Here is a 14,432-nt window from a genome sequence, read left to right on the forward strand (position 1 = left end):
TTTCTTCACTATTTAGAGCCTTGGCCTGTCTGTTTTAATGCTGACTTAGATAATTTTATAGTAGATTGTACAATGACACCATTTTGTGTTGACAAATTGAACAAATACATTTATTAAAATAATTGGTTCCTTAGAATGTACAATATTCACCTTTTTTGTAGGGAGGCAAATTCATATAAATCCAGTCAGTGCCGGACTGGGGCATGAAGGGCCCATCCGGGGACTGCAAAGCTAGGGGCCCACCAGAGGGGGGGTGTGGCCAGCCATCATAGAGGCGAGACCAGACACTAGAGGGGGAGTGGTCAGCACACGAAGGAGAGCTAGCTTTGGCCCCCTTCATCTCTCATGCCCTTATTGCCCCTCACCTCTAATGCCCTTATTGCCCCTCATCATCTCTCATGTCCTTATTGCCCCTCATCATCTCTCATGCCCTTATTAAATCTCTCTCTCATGCCCTTATTGCCCCCTCATCTCCCATGCCACATTTGTTTCTCTCCCCCAAAATGTCAGGCTGCTAGCTGCGCGCTTTACTAACCTTATCAGCAATGGCTCCTGTTGCTCCTGCATTATTTGTGTAGCTACTTCCAAGATGAGTCATGTGACATGACTCATCTATCAATTACTGTGTCTGTACGGCGCATGTGCAGAGAGCCGCAGTCACGTCTGGGCTCTCTGCACTTCAATGACCTGGGCTGTCAGTGTCATCGGAACAATGGACCCGGGCGGGGGCATGTCTAACCAGCGCCGGGGCCTACCGGTGGAGCTCAGGCCAGTCCGACGCTGAATCCAGTTGAGGAGTATTGGCTACCAGAATAACCATATTCACAGAAGTAGCCAGAACAAAGTATAGAATCAGTATAACTACATCTGATCAGTGTAGTCAGTAGCATTATATTAGAAAACATATTTGATTCAGTGTGTATATGTCTGGTCAGTGCAGTCAGCACTAGTAAAAAAAACACATAATACTGTGTGTGAAAATGTGAATTCATTTAGAGGTCATGCTGCAAATATGTATCTTAATATTGTCTAATAGAGGGACGACACCTAGAAGCCAGATAGTACGGCCCTTGGAAATATAACTGAGGAAATCCAACGGTTGCTGATAACAATTATGCCTGAATTCAGTAGTTTCGCCTGGAGTGTGACATCTACTGTTAGTGGCTTTGTGACTTGGGTCACAATAAGCTGTGTTAGCCTTCTGAGGGTCTGAAGTGAAGGTTTGCTCCTAACTGACATTACAAGGAAGGAAGTCTGAAATGTTTCAAAACTCACACATTTTTTTCTTTAAAGCAGTTCGTCATTTTGGGAGAGTTCAATGTTAATTGTGTCAAATACATGTAGGAGACGTCATTTATTTTATTTAGTTATCGAAAATAGTCTTGGTTTAATCCATATTGGCTAGCAATGCGGCAGGTTATAAAAATTATAGGCGAGGCCACACTCTTCTTCTTTTATTCATTTATTTACACTAAAAAAGCAAAGCGTGCTGGTCCTGTTATTAATACAAGACCACTTGGGGTAAGTAGCCAGATCACATTCTGTATTAAACAGTTCTTTTTGCAACTCAACGATATTCGACAAGTTTGACAGCTAATTTTGAAGCGGCAATTTGTTTAAAGGAAAGAGCAAGATTTGCCTTTAAGCACATTGTCGTTTTAAATATAGCTGTCAAACACACCGAATATCGTCAAGTTGCAAAAAGCGCTGTTTAATACATTTACCCCCTGGTTTACATTGGGGCCTGATAGTGCAGTTAAAAGATGAGTGCACACTCCAGACAATATGGGTGATCTTGCAATCACATTTACCAACACACTACATAATAAAGAGTGCCAAACATAGTGTATAGTATAATCAAACAAATTTAAATAAATAGTGATGTGCTCTTGTCAATATCTGCATGCCAAAGGAAAATATTCGGATATTGATTAGAGCACATCAATGTTTATTTAAATTTGTTTGCTGATACTACACTATGTTTGGCACTTTCTCTTGTATGATTCTTTTTAGGTGCACACCTGTGTATTCCCGTCTAAGGAAAGAGCAGGCTACTATTGTGTCAGTTTATTTGTTTATTAATTTTAATTGTTTATCACTTAATATTGGGTAATCACTTAGCATCACAAATTTTAGTTCGTAAAAACACCTGATAAATAACCTGATCAATTTTAATTGGATTGTTATCTGTCATCACGCTGTGCTTTGTTTCAGATGTGCATCAGATTCTCCTACCTAACTACATTTTAATGAGTATTGTATTTACTTTTTCAGGTTCAGACAAATCCAAAAATGTAGCGCACACTACTCAACAAACGAATGGTTCCACTGTCACGTGTAAACCGCGGGGAAGAGAGTTTTCCTTTGGTAAAAAAAAATAAATGTTTTTGATTATTTTAAATATGCAGATTTTTGCGGGTTAAACTAAATTTTCATATGAAGAGGATGTGCTATTTGGATAAATAAAACAAACTGCAATTCTGAAAGTATATTGTTAAGCCAGTTTTCAAGTTAGATTACATTTTAGACAAGTGACATTAAAAGAACAATATGCCCTGCTTAGAGTAGAGATTACTTTCATTTTATTTGACTATAAATATCCTATGAAACACGAACATAGGATATTCCATAGACTCTAAAATCTGTATATGTTTATTTGTATATAAAAAAAATAGTTGCTTTAGTTCTTTGTTTGTGTAGCAAAAATTAAAGATCATACCTAGAGTATAATGGGCGGTAGTGGAACTATGGAACTACAACTGGGCTGTGGCCACTATTAGGTTCCAGAGGCGAGGAGGGGCTGGTAATGCCGAGCCAAACTCCTGAGACCCCCCCACTCTGCGCAGGGAAGCTCCAATTGGATTTTCATTGCCCATGCTGTTCTGGATGGATGGACTGGAATCACCTGACCCTTCCCCAAGTTATGCTATGGGGCCCACTGATGCAGACTTAATGGAACGATGTTTTAGTGACCTAAATATCATAAGAAATGGTAGAACTTTTGCCTGATTTTATCACTTTTGTATTGCATTAGGTATTGGCTTCTATGTAATATTGGTATTGTAGCTCAAGCCATGCTTCGTATCGGTAGGTGTGTTCACATGACTTGTTACTGTCTGGAAGATGTGTTTGCTTCCCATATTTTGCCACTAAGGCTTCCTGTGAAATGGACATGAGAGCAGTATCTTGGGTAAAAACAATGGGACTCATGTAGAGTGAGACATATGTCTGTTTTTATGATGTAAGGTACACATTTTGATACTTTGCATGGCATCAAAAATGCATATGCATATGTCCTTATACATATTCAGGTCGTTATTTTATGTCTCCGAGTATAGTAAGGAAGTGTGCATTGCAACACAATTAAATGTGGATACATCCACAGATATGCCTTTTAGGGAAGCATATCTCTTTGTCTGCTGGAGTGCTGGTGTAACAGTGATGATGATGACTAGCAGCAGCACTATCTAGCTACTTCTGATTGCTCTTTGCATCTTGTCCCCTCAAGCTGATAGTACTTATATCATTAGCGCTGTAGCTGCACTATATCAAGTTGCAGCCATCTATTTGCATTTAAAATATGCATGAATATACGCTTTTTGTGTGCGCCTTTTCCTACGTATGTTCTGAGCATATATGCATCTACCGCTGAATTAGCAGCGTATATTTTATGGCATTGCTGTCATTGCCTCAAACCTTAAATTTTTCTTTCCTGCCATTATTAAGGAAGAGACCTAATTTATAATGGAATTAAAAATATTGTATGACTGTTTTACGTAACATCTCATTTGTATCTCTGTTGCCATTTAGAATAAAAATACAAGACATTTGTCACCGGTATGGTATCAGAAAAAGTAAAACAATTAACATTGCCGTATTAAAGGTCATTGATTTCTTTCCCTCAACAACAGAAGCCTGGAATGCTAAAATAACAGACTTAAAACAAAAAGTTGAGGCACTCTTCGATGAGAAATGTGGTAAGTAACTTAAATGAGTTGCTTACTAGTTTTTGTGTATTTTTGCATGTTTAAGGTAAAATTTAAAACATACATGATTTAGTTGTAAAAATACTGAAAGGATCAACTGGTAAGTATCAGGAGTGGAGAGGTTGGACTGGAGTTCAGGTTGCTCTCCATTTCTTGGTTTAGTCCAGTGGATCCCAAACTTTTTCAGTTCAAGGCACCCTTAGGGTCTCCATATTTTTTTCAAAGCACCCCTAAGCCAAAATAATTACCAAGTAGTCCCCCGCCTTGCTTACCACCAGCACTGGCCGCGGCACCCCAGTAAGATCACCGCGGCACACAGTTTGGGAACCACTGGTTTAGTCAATAATTCACTAGAAGGAATGAGCTACAGCATTCAGTGGTTCATTCCAGGCATGTGTAATGTTTGCAACACACTTGCAGTTTTTGTCAGTCAATTTCATTGTTCTTGACTCTTACCATTTTGTGTATGAATGCATCCTAAACTATGAAAATCACATTGGATTACATTCTATTGGACTGGATTTGATTTGGCAGAATGGAAAATCAGTTTTGCTTAGGACGCACTTTGGCACATGTGTGATTTCACCGGTCAACTATGGTGTGGCAGAGAAGTGTGTTCTCCTAATTTCTATTGTCTGTGTCTGTGATCATATTGCTTCTACATCAAATCAGTTTGCAATGTGTGTGTAACCAGCTTTAACGTGCCAGTGCATGCAGCAATTCTTATGTCAATCAGGCTGCTTATTTGTGGAGCACATTATCAATTTGTTTTCCTTCTTTTTTGCATATAAAACAGTTGTATTAATTTACCGTATCACCAATAGAACCATTTGTTATTTACTTAGGAGAAGCACTGGGTATGAAAGAACCATTCAAGGTCCCATTTGCACTATTTGAATCCTACCCAGAAGAATTCTATGTTGAAGGTCTTCCTGAGGGGGTTCCATTCCGCAGACCATCTACCTTTGGTATTCCTAGACTGGAAAAAATTCTTAGAAACCGGGCCAAAATTAAATTTATCATTAAAAAGTAAGGCAATTTATACTTTGTATAATATTTTTTAAAATGTGTGTAATATAAAATGTATTTAATGTACAGGTATATAATTATTGTAATTCTCTCTCCAGACCTGAATTGTTTGAGGCTGCAGCAAAAGATACATCTTTACACTACCCACAAAGTAAGTGTTTTATTAATTAGCCACCCATCGATCTACAGCAGTAAGTGACAATTTTTATCATAGACGTCCTTGCTGTCTGCATTACATAATAGAGCATGCTTGTGTAATAACCAAGGCATAGTTAAATATGCATGACTACTCATGGCTATTTAGGCTAAGGTGTTAGAATAGGATACCTCTTTCTATCTGTAATTGATGTATGATCATGTTGGCATATATGTCAAGCTGTTGTACATTATTCCTTCATTCATATCAAATCATTTTAAAATCATGACTTTCCTGCAATATATTTTTATTATCACTTTAAGAAAGGATAAATGCCCTTAACACATCGATTACAGCATCTGGAGTTGAAGATCTCAATATCATACAAGTAACTATACCAGGTATGTGGCATGGTTCCCTGTTTAGTACTTTATTGCCAGCAGAATAACTCCTATGGCTCCCAGCTCAAGTCTGTGACTGAGTAAACTTGAGTCCAGAAACCAATGCTGTAACATTTTTATTATTATTATTATTATTATTATTATATTACCCTGTACCTAAACTAACTGTCTGTATTGCTTGTACCCTTCAGTAACCCAAATTTCACAATGAAACTAACTGTGGCCTCTCCACACATAATTGGGAAACCTTTTAAATTCGTTACCGGGCACTATGGCACCTTGTGCGTGTAAATATATAGGTATACCTTACAATGTAAGTATAATGTAATATCTCTCTCCTGGTGGTCTCCTACTGACAGTATTAGACTGCAATGCCTCCAGTACAAGGAGTAGAGAACGGAAGCGCCAGAAGCCCTCCCAGCTCCGGGAGTGTTCTAATGAACCCGAAGAGAGGGATGCCTTGTGATATTTGGTTGCGAATCTCCTGAAACCGAATTTAACTCAGAGCCAGATCCCAAAGGCAAAGTTCTGGAATTAAGTCTGGGTGAGAGATCTAAAGATTATATCTCACAGTAGAGCCTTAACAGGCGCCAGTGCCAAGAAAGGGCTGAGCGCCCTGGCAGCTGGCTGCACGTCGACAGTGGGGCAGATACCCCCCCCAGCCACTATAGTAAGCGCAAGTATTAGTTCAGGGGCCGGTAATAGAGCCTGTTGGTAGTATTTATCCTCCTACGACTGGGGACACAATGTTGGTGTGCAGTTGACACTCATGTTGGTGAGTAGCTGGTTTAGCATCTCCTGTAAGAGCAGCCAGTGATGACTAGTTGCTGAAAAAGAGAGAAACCCAAAAAAATGTGGTAGAGGTGGGATTAAGGCAGATGGCTGTCTGCAGAACTACAACTTCAAGAGAGCTGAGTTGCCTAGGAGAGAAGTAACTGCAGCACATGGGGAAGCAAAGGATGCCCAGCTACAGAAGGATGTCCAAGGTGGATCTCATGGTTCAGTGTTAGGAAGGTGGTGTTAAGCCTTTCCTACAGCAACGAAAGAGGAGATGTTGAAGGCACTATTGAGTTGGGATGAAGATCAGCTGAAAGCATTGGAGGGGCCCCTGGAGGAAGAAGTAACAGTAGCTATTCCCAAGCAGCACACAAAATGGGACTTGCAAGCCATAGACACACATACAGGCTAAAGTATATTTTAAAAGCAATTACTCTATGTTTACTACACATGTATTTACAATTAATTCACATACTGAAAAAAACTATAGTTAAATTTGTTAGTTTTTTTTAGTTGGTTTACTATTATTATATTGTTACCAGTTGTTATTTTAATTTGCAATGATGTGAATTCATTGTAAATATGCATGTTTTCTAGGTTTGGAGCAACTAGGTGACGCCCCAACCTGCAGCATACAATGGGTAGCAGCTGATGTACCAAGGGGGGGTACCTGCACTTTCCCAAAATCAAGGACATTTTTGCTACATTAGTGGTCATCTGTTGGTGTTTAAGAATCCATGATTTTCCCAAGTCAGCTGGGTGAAATATTTGGTCGCCACACTACAGGGATCTGCAGTGGTAGGCTGTCGTGGAGTGGCCCCCATACGACTGTGTGAACAATGATGTATTAGAAGTGGCCTCTCCTAAAACATTATGCCATCACCCCTGAGACTTACAGCCAAAGGTTCTGGGACTAAGTCAAGGGCATCAATTTCACCCATGAGAAGTTTGACAAACACCTGTAGCAATTCATGGTGAGATGGATGGATGGAACCCTTGCGCAGATCCTGCAGGGGGTAATGGACCTATTATGGCAAGTACAGTTTCAATACTAGTGTGCATCAGAGGTAAAGAAATGGATGCTGAACTGAGAGCTTTCCACCTTGGGGGAAGCTGCCTGGTTACAGACCAGTATTAGTCTGTCCATCCCAAAGGACTACGTGAGCAGGTGAACACTCCTCCATACCCCCTCCCCAAGAAACAAGAATCAACATTAGCAGGTGCTTGTAGCCAGCCCCTGCTATATCCTGTACCTGGTAGTTATCAGTTACCCTGGCGAAAGAGAGTGCTATGGCTGCTGGAATACACTGTTTATAGCCCAAACACACCAGTTTATGACTTTGGGAATACCGAGATGTAGTGTCCCACAGCCCAAACACACAAGTCTCATGCTTCCAAACCAAACCCATGAGCCCAACTTGCATGTCTGAATAAAGGAGGTGAGCACACTGGGACTATTCAATAGGTATGTTTAAGAAAGGGTTAGACAAATTTTTAGCGGAAAGGTGTATCCAGGGATACGACCGTTAATTTAAAATAAAGGATAGTAGTGAATATAGGGTAAAAATTGGATTGCAATATTGAGTCTGGGGGGATTTTCAAAATTGAAACAGATTGGCGGTTGCTTACTCTGGATTAATTTCAAATATAAGTGCAGCCTGGGCTTGCTGCAATCTGTAGTGCACCAGGGCCAAAGTGGTGTTTTTAACAGTAAATATTTTTATTACCCCCCCACCCACCGCCTAGGGGTGTGGGAACAGCCCTAGTGCTTTCAGCGCTGGGTACCCCTAGGGGGATGTCTGCTTTTTTTTTTGTGGGCCCCTTCTCTCTAGAGAATCCTGACTGTCGACTTTTCGTTTCAACAATCTGTGCCTTTTGACAGCTTCAGAGTGTTTACCCTCCTGCAACTTGGTACACCACATTGGTGTGCAGTTTATACTGTCTGCGACTGGTTAGTTTGGCCAAATGATGCCAGTTAAAGTAGTCAGTGACAACTAGTTGCTGAACACCAATAAAAACAAAAAGTGAGGTGGAGCAGGGTGGCAGAGTTATCCCATCTTATCACATTCGCACACCAATAAATAACAGGAGACCCCACAGCCGGCTGCTCCCGATCAGAGCAGGGGCAACCAACTTCTGCGTCACATGACCTCCTCTGCACAGTGCAGGGAAGGGCATACCTGGTGGAGGGCGTGCACTCCATCCTTCCTCTGCGTGGCCTATCACTGCACTAACATATACAAATAGACCAAAAAGTAATTGTCATTTGAAAATCTTAGGAAAAATAATGGAAGAAGTTAGGAGATGTTACCCTGAAACTTATACATTGAAAATACCTGTAGAATTAAGGTGAACCTAAGTGCAATCCTTCACCCACACAGCACTTACATGCATGCTGTTAAAACGTATGCTGACATAACAAATTATTTCTGTTAATATAAATTTTGTCCTTCATCATCTGTAATGCATTTATTTGTATTATTTTGCAGATGTGGAAAACGAGAAAGCAATTAAAGTAGACAAAACCCGTCAGTTAAGGGAACAAGTCAATGAACTGTTTAGTCGGAAGTTTGGTAAGCTGTGAGCACTGTCCCTTTGTATTCACAAAAATACATACAATAATGAAAGTCATACTGTTTTCACAAATATTTCAAAATGTGATCTAAATGCCAAGATTTTATTTATTTTAAATAAACCTTAATGTATTCCCATTACAGTGAACTGTTTATCTTCACCAGTCTATTTAAATAACTTTGAGATAATATAAACAGTATATAAATCCTCACATACAATACATATAATGTAACAGGTATTATACCACGAATGATCAAACACAGACGAGGAGTTTAATTTACGATGTTATATTCTTGAAGCTTCACCTCCTAACCCAGTGAATCCCAAACTTTCTCAGTTCAAGGCCCCCTTAGGGTCTCCATAATTTTTCAAGGCACCCATAAGCCAAAATAATTACCAAATAGTCCACCGCCTTGCTTACCAGTGGCACTGGCCGAGGGACTCCTGTGAGATCCCTGCAGCACACCAGGGAGCTTCGGCACACAGTTTGGGAACCACTGCCCTAACCAATTTGAGCAAGGTTTTTATGCCATTACATTCTTTAGATATTCTCCTTCAGAGCCACTCCTTATTTCCATGCAATGCATCACTTTTGTTACATAGGAAGTACACTATTCACATAGATACATGAATAACATCTCAGCAGAATTTCATGTCATACAGTGTAATACACATTCTTATTGTACACTATATACTAAAGATGGAGAGATTTTGTGTCTGTGTGTAAATTGCTCATCTCCTGGAATTGAGTTCCAAATAACAAAAATCTTCACTGTCTTTAATAGCAGTGTAGGTTAGCGCTTTTTTCTACAGCAGGTGAACATTATTATCCTTTAACGATGCACCATTCTTTTGCCATGATGTCCATGTTCTTCACAGACCACAGCACGACCCAGGACCTGGCTAAGCTGGGGGTTACCTGCCCCCCGGGCAGGTCCCATAGTGGGCTACCTTAGACTGGGCCACTGGGCCACCTGCATTTTTTTTGCCTTTAAAATAGGCTGCTGAGTCGAGTCTTGCCCTCCCCTGAACATACCTTCTAGGATTAGGGCAGCCTTGTATATATTATTTATGTCAATTTACTTTTGTAACATTTACAATATTTAACTGTTTTTTTAAATTAACTATAAATGTTCACATTCAGCAATGCTATTTTTATAGGAGAAGCAATTGGCATGACCTTCCCTGTGAAAGTCCCCTATAGGAAAATAACCACCAACCCAGGATGTGTTGTAGTAGATGGGATGCCACCAGGAGTTTCATTCAAAGCCCCCAGTTACCTAGAAATAAGTTCCATGCGCAGAATACTGGATTCAGCAGAATTCATTAAGTTTACTGTTATAAGGTGAGTCGATTAATATAGAATGACACAATACAGTGATAACCTGGGAAACACAAGGGGGTATATTTACTAAACTGCAGGTTTGATAAAGTGGAGATGTTCCCTATAGCAACCGATTAGATTCTAGCTGTCATTTTGTAGAATGTACTAAATAAATGATAACTAGAATCTGATTGGTTGCTATAGGCAACATCTCCACTTTATCAAACCTGCAGTTTAGTAAATCTAGCCCTAGGTCTTCACAATCATCACATTTTCATTTGAAAATTGCAAAAATGTTCAGCTATCAATCAGGCTGCTGTGAATAAATGTGCTTTAAGTAGCCTAAATTGCCCAGCACCCCTTACTACATGCTTAGGCTAAATAAATGTGTAGCTGACACAAATATAGAAATAAGGAATATGAACTCCAAACCGTTTCTCTGCTGGCCTATGAACATTGCTGTCCTAGGTCTGTGCCTTTCCCATTCCATATACATTGTATGGAGATGCAGTGGTCCAAGTGGAAATTTAGAAGTGGCGGTATGTAGAATGTGAGTGAATAGAATATAATAGGAATAAAATATAGTTTTACAATGAAAGCCATATACTTCACCCCACTTCCACCACTGTGGAAATGATCACGTTTCTACAACCATTATAATTGTTTTTGTTTCCATTTCTATGGTCATGAATATTGTATAGTACCTTGATTATCCATATGTTTAAACAACCTTCTCCTCACAATTTATTTTTGGTGGGGAAGTACAGGCCTACTGGTAAAAATACAGTATAAATCAGTACCATCACTTCTAAATTTCCACTTTGACCACCGGTATAAATAGAATCCAAACAAAAGTTGTGGATATAAACCAAACAAGCTTGGTCTTATGATCATTCCAAAAAAAGAGGAAGTTGTGTGTTTGTCAGTAAGTTTTCCTTAATTGAGTAACAGTAAACAAAACTGTATAAAATTACATGTTTGAAATAGTTACATAATAATATATATTTAGCTTTCATGTTTTGTATATTATATATTTATATATATTATATATTACTTGTTTTTTAATATTATAGGCCTTTTCCTGGATTGGTGCTTAACAATCGTAAGTATATATCTGACATTGCAAAATTCTCAGAGTATTATGTTTTCTATGCTAATAGCCTCCGAGCTGACTTCCTCCAGTGAGATAGAAGACAGGTCTATTTTACGTCATTAGGGTCTTCACTGTTACTGCTGTATTACCAAGCAGCTGCCACATGGTGACATCAATGCATCATCTCTTATTTGTTGCTGCCACACATGTATTCTCCAGATGTCAGGGTCTGAAGCATTTTGCTTGTTTGACCCAAGTGCCAGAAAAACCTGTTGAATAATAAAAGACCCCTAAACCACAAAATTGAAATTTTCAGGTATTCACCAAGTAGGTAAAATACTTTGGTCAGTGTTAACCAGACATTCCCCTGCCACACTGTTAAAAAGTACAATATTATTTTCACACACCATTTCAGATAGCTGTAGCTCTTCCCACACCTATAGGACAGTATTCGGATGGTAGGCATTTTTGTTGCTGTGACATTACTCACCCTGCCCCTGTGTATTGATCAACCAATACACACTATGGGGTATATTTACTAAGCAGCGGGTTTGAAAAAGTGGAGATGTTGCCTATAGCAACCAATCAGATTCTAGCTGTCATTTTGTAGAATACACTAAATAAATGATAACTATTATTATTATTATTATTATTATTATCCTTTGTTTGGCGCCACAAGGGTTCCGCAGCGCCGTACACTGTACAAAACAGTAGACTATACAGGGTAAGACATTACTGAACAATAAACAATAAATACCAAACTTCAGATTCTCCAGGCAGGCTAATGCAGTAAGGATGGAGCAGAAGAACAGGTATGGATACAGGAGGGAAGAGGGCCCTGCTCAAGTGAGCTTACATCCTAAGGGAGGGTGAACAAGACTCAGGCACAAAGGGAGTCAGTTGATGCATATGGGATGGAGAAGGGACCGGGAGGAGAGAGGGGAATATGGGTTAGGTGAAAGGATGGTAGGCTTTAAGGAAGAGGTGAGTTTTAAGTGCTCGTTTGAAGGAGCTTAGATTGGGAGAGAGACGGATGGAGCGAGGGAGGTTGTTCCAGTGAAGGGGGGCTGCACGGGAGAAGTCCTGGATTCTGGAGTGGGAAGAGGTGACCAGGGTGGAGGAGAGGCGACGGTAATTGGCCGAGCGCAGGGAGCGGGCAGGAGTGTGAATGGAGAGGAGGTTAGAGATATAGGGGGGAGTGGGCTGGGAAAGAGCCTTGAACGAGGTGGTCAGGAGTTTGAAAAGGATTCTGTAGGGGATGGGGAGCCAGTGAAGGGCAAGGCAGAGGGGGGATGCGGAGGAGGAGCGGCGAGAGCGGAAGATGAGTCTTGCAGCCGCATTGAGAATAGAGCGGAGGGGGGCAAGGTGGGAGAGGGGGAGGCCGGAGAGGAGGAGGTTGCAATAATCGAGGCGGGAGATAATGAGTGCGTGGATGATGATTTTGGTGGCATCCTGAGAGAGGAAGGGCCGGATGCGGGCAACATTGCGAAGCTAGAAGCGACAGGCTTGGGCGAGGGATTGAATGTGGGGTGCAAAAGAGAGAGAGGAGTCGAAGGTAACGCCTAGGCAGCGAAGTTGGGTGACAGAAGAGATGGTGGTGCTGTTGACGGTGATAGAGAGGTCATGGTGGGAGGGGAGCCTGGGGGGAGGAAAGACAATGAGTTCAGTTTTAGAGATGTTAATTTTGAGAAAGCGGGAGGACATCCAGGAGGAGATGGCAGAGAGGCAGTCGGATACACGAGAGAGGAGGGTGGGGGAGAGATCGGGCGAGGAGGTGTAGAGTTGGATGTCATCAGCATAAAGGTGATACTGAAGACCGAAGGAGGAGATGAGAGCACCAAGGGAGGAGGTATAGAGTGAAAAGAGTAGAGGGCCGAGAACAGAGCCCTGAGGGACTCCGACAGGAAGAGGGGAGGGGGTGGAGGAGGAGCCAGATGTGGATGCAGAGAAGGAGCGGTTAGCGAGGTATGAGGTGAACCAGGCGAGGACAGACCCAGATAAGCCAAGAGAGAGGAGGGTTTGTAGCAGGAGGGGGTGGTCTACGGTGTCAAAGGCCGCAGAAAAGTCGAGGAGGATGAGTAGGGAGAAGTGACCCCTGGATTTGGCTAAAAGTAGATCATTGGTAACTTTGGCCAGGGCAGTTTTGGTGGAGTGCAGGGGGCGGAAACCAGATTGGAGAGGGTCAAGGAGGGAATAGTCCGAGAGGTGTCTGGTGAGGCGGCTGCAGACAATCCTCTCAAGTAGTTTAGAGGCAAAGGGGAGAAGTGAGATAGAGCGATAGTTAGCAGGAGAGGTGGGGTCAAGATTGGGTTTTTTGAGGATGGGAGAGATGAGAGCGTGTTTAAATGAGGAGGGGACTACGCCAGAGGAGAGTGATAGGTTGAAGAGGTGGGCTAGGTAAGAGCAGGCAGTGGGAGAGAGCGAGGGGAGGAGGCGAGAGGGGATAGGATCGAGAAGTCAGGTAGAGGGTGGAGAGGATAGAATAAGTGAGCGAACTTCTTCACCTGAAGTGGGGCAGAAGGAGCACCAGAGTTTTTTGTTGGGGGGAGGTGAGGGGAAAAGGGAGGATGGAGGGGGATGGGAGGAGGAGATGTTCAGTCTGATGGCCTCGATTTTGGAAGAGAAAAATGTGGCGAAGTCAGAAGCTGAGAGGGAAGTCGGGATAGGAGGGGGGGTGGAGAGAGGAGGGAGTTGAAGGTGGCAAAGAGGCGGCGGGGGTTGGAGGACTGAGAAGAGATGAGGGACTTAAAGAAGGATTGTTTAGCAAGGGAGAGAGCGGAGCAGAATGAGGTGAGGATAAATTTAAAGTGAAGGAAGTAGGCCAGGGAGCGAGATTTCCTCCAGAGGCGTTCAGCAGTGCGAGAGCACTTCTGGAGGAAGCGGGTGAGTTTGGAGTGCCAGGGTTGGGGAATGAGGCGTCGCTGGCGGACAGAGCAGGGAGGGGCGACAGCATCCAGGGCAGTAATGAGGGAAAGGTTGTAGAGAGAGGACGCCTGGTATGGGCAGGCCAGGGAGGGAAGAAGTGAAAGGAGAGTATCGAGAGAGGAGGAGAATAAGGCGGGGTCAATGGCATCAAGGTTGCGCCTAGTGAAGGTAGATTTTGGCGAGGTGG

At 41.9% G+C, this 14,432-nt stretch overlaps 1 protein-coding gene across 3 annotated transcripts in view; it reads left to right on the forward strand.

The window, feature by feature from the left end:
• Positions 1–14,432, forward strand: part of GTF2I (general transcription factor IIi) — a 76,435-nt gene that overhangs the window by 49,285 nt on the left and 12,718 nt on the right. For 2 of the 3 annotated variants that reach the window (XM_075194995.1, XM_075194994.1), the window contains exons 22-29: positions 2,275–2,367; positions 3,912–3,977; positions 4,832–5,015; positions 5,114–5,166; positions 5,475–5,552; positions 8,819–8,902; positions 10,065–10,248; positions 11,301–11,329. In XM_075194995.1, coding sequence (XP_075051096.1) covers positions 2,275–2,367; positions 3,912–3,977; positions 4,832–5,015; positions 5,114–5,166; positions 5,475–5,552; positions 8,819–8,902; positions 10,065–10,248; positions 11,301–11,329 — 771 coding nt within the window. The remainder of the gene's footprint in view (positions 1–2,274; positions 2,368–3,911; positions 3,978–4,831; positions 5,016–5,113; positions 5,167–5,474; positions 5,553–8,818; positions 8,903–10,064; positions 10,249–11,300; positions 11,330–14,432) is intronic. The other variant, XM_075194996.1, reaches the window with a different exon arrangement.

The sequence above is a fragment of the Mixophyes fleayi genome, chromosome 2 (genome assembly GCF_038048845.1).
Source record: "Mixophyes fleayi isolate aMixFle1 chromosome 2, aMixFle1.hap1, whole genome shotgun sequence".
In the NCBI taxonomy this organism is placed as follows: domain Eukaryota; kingdom Metazoa; phylum Chordata; class Amphibia; order Anura; family Limnodynastidae; genus Mixophyes; species Mixophyes fleayi.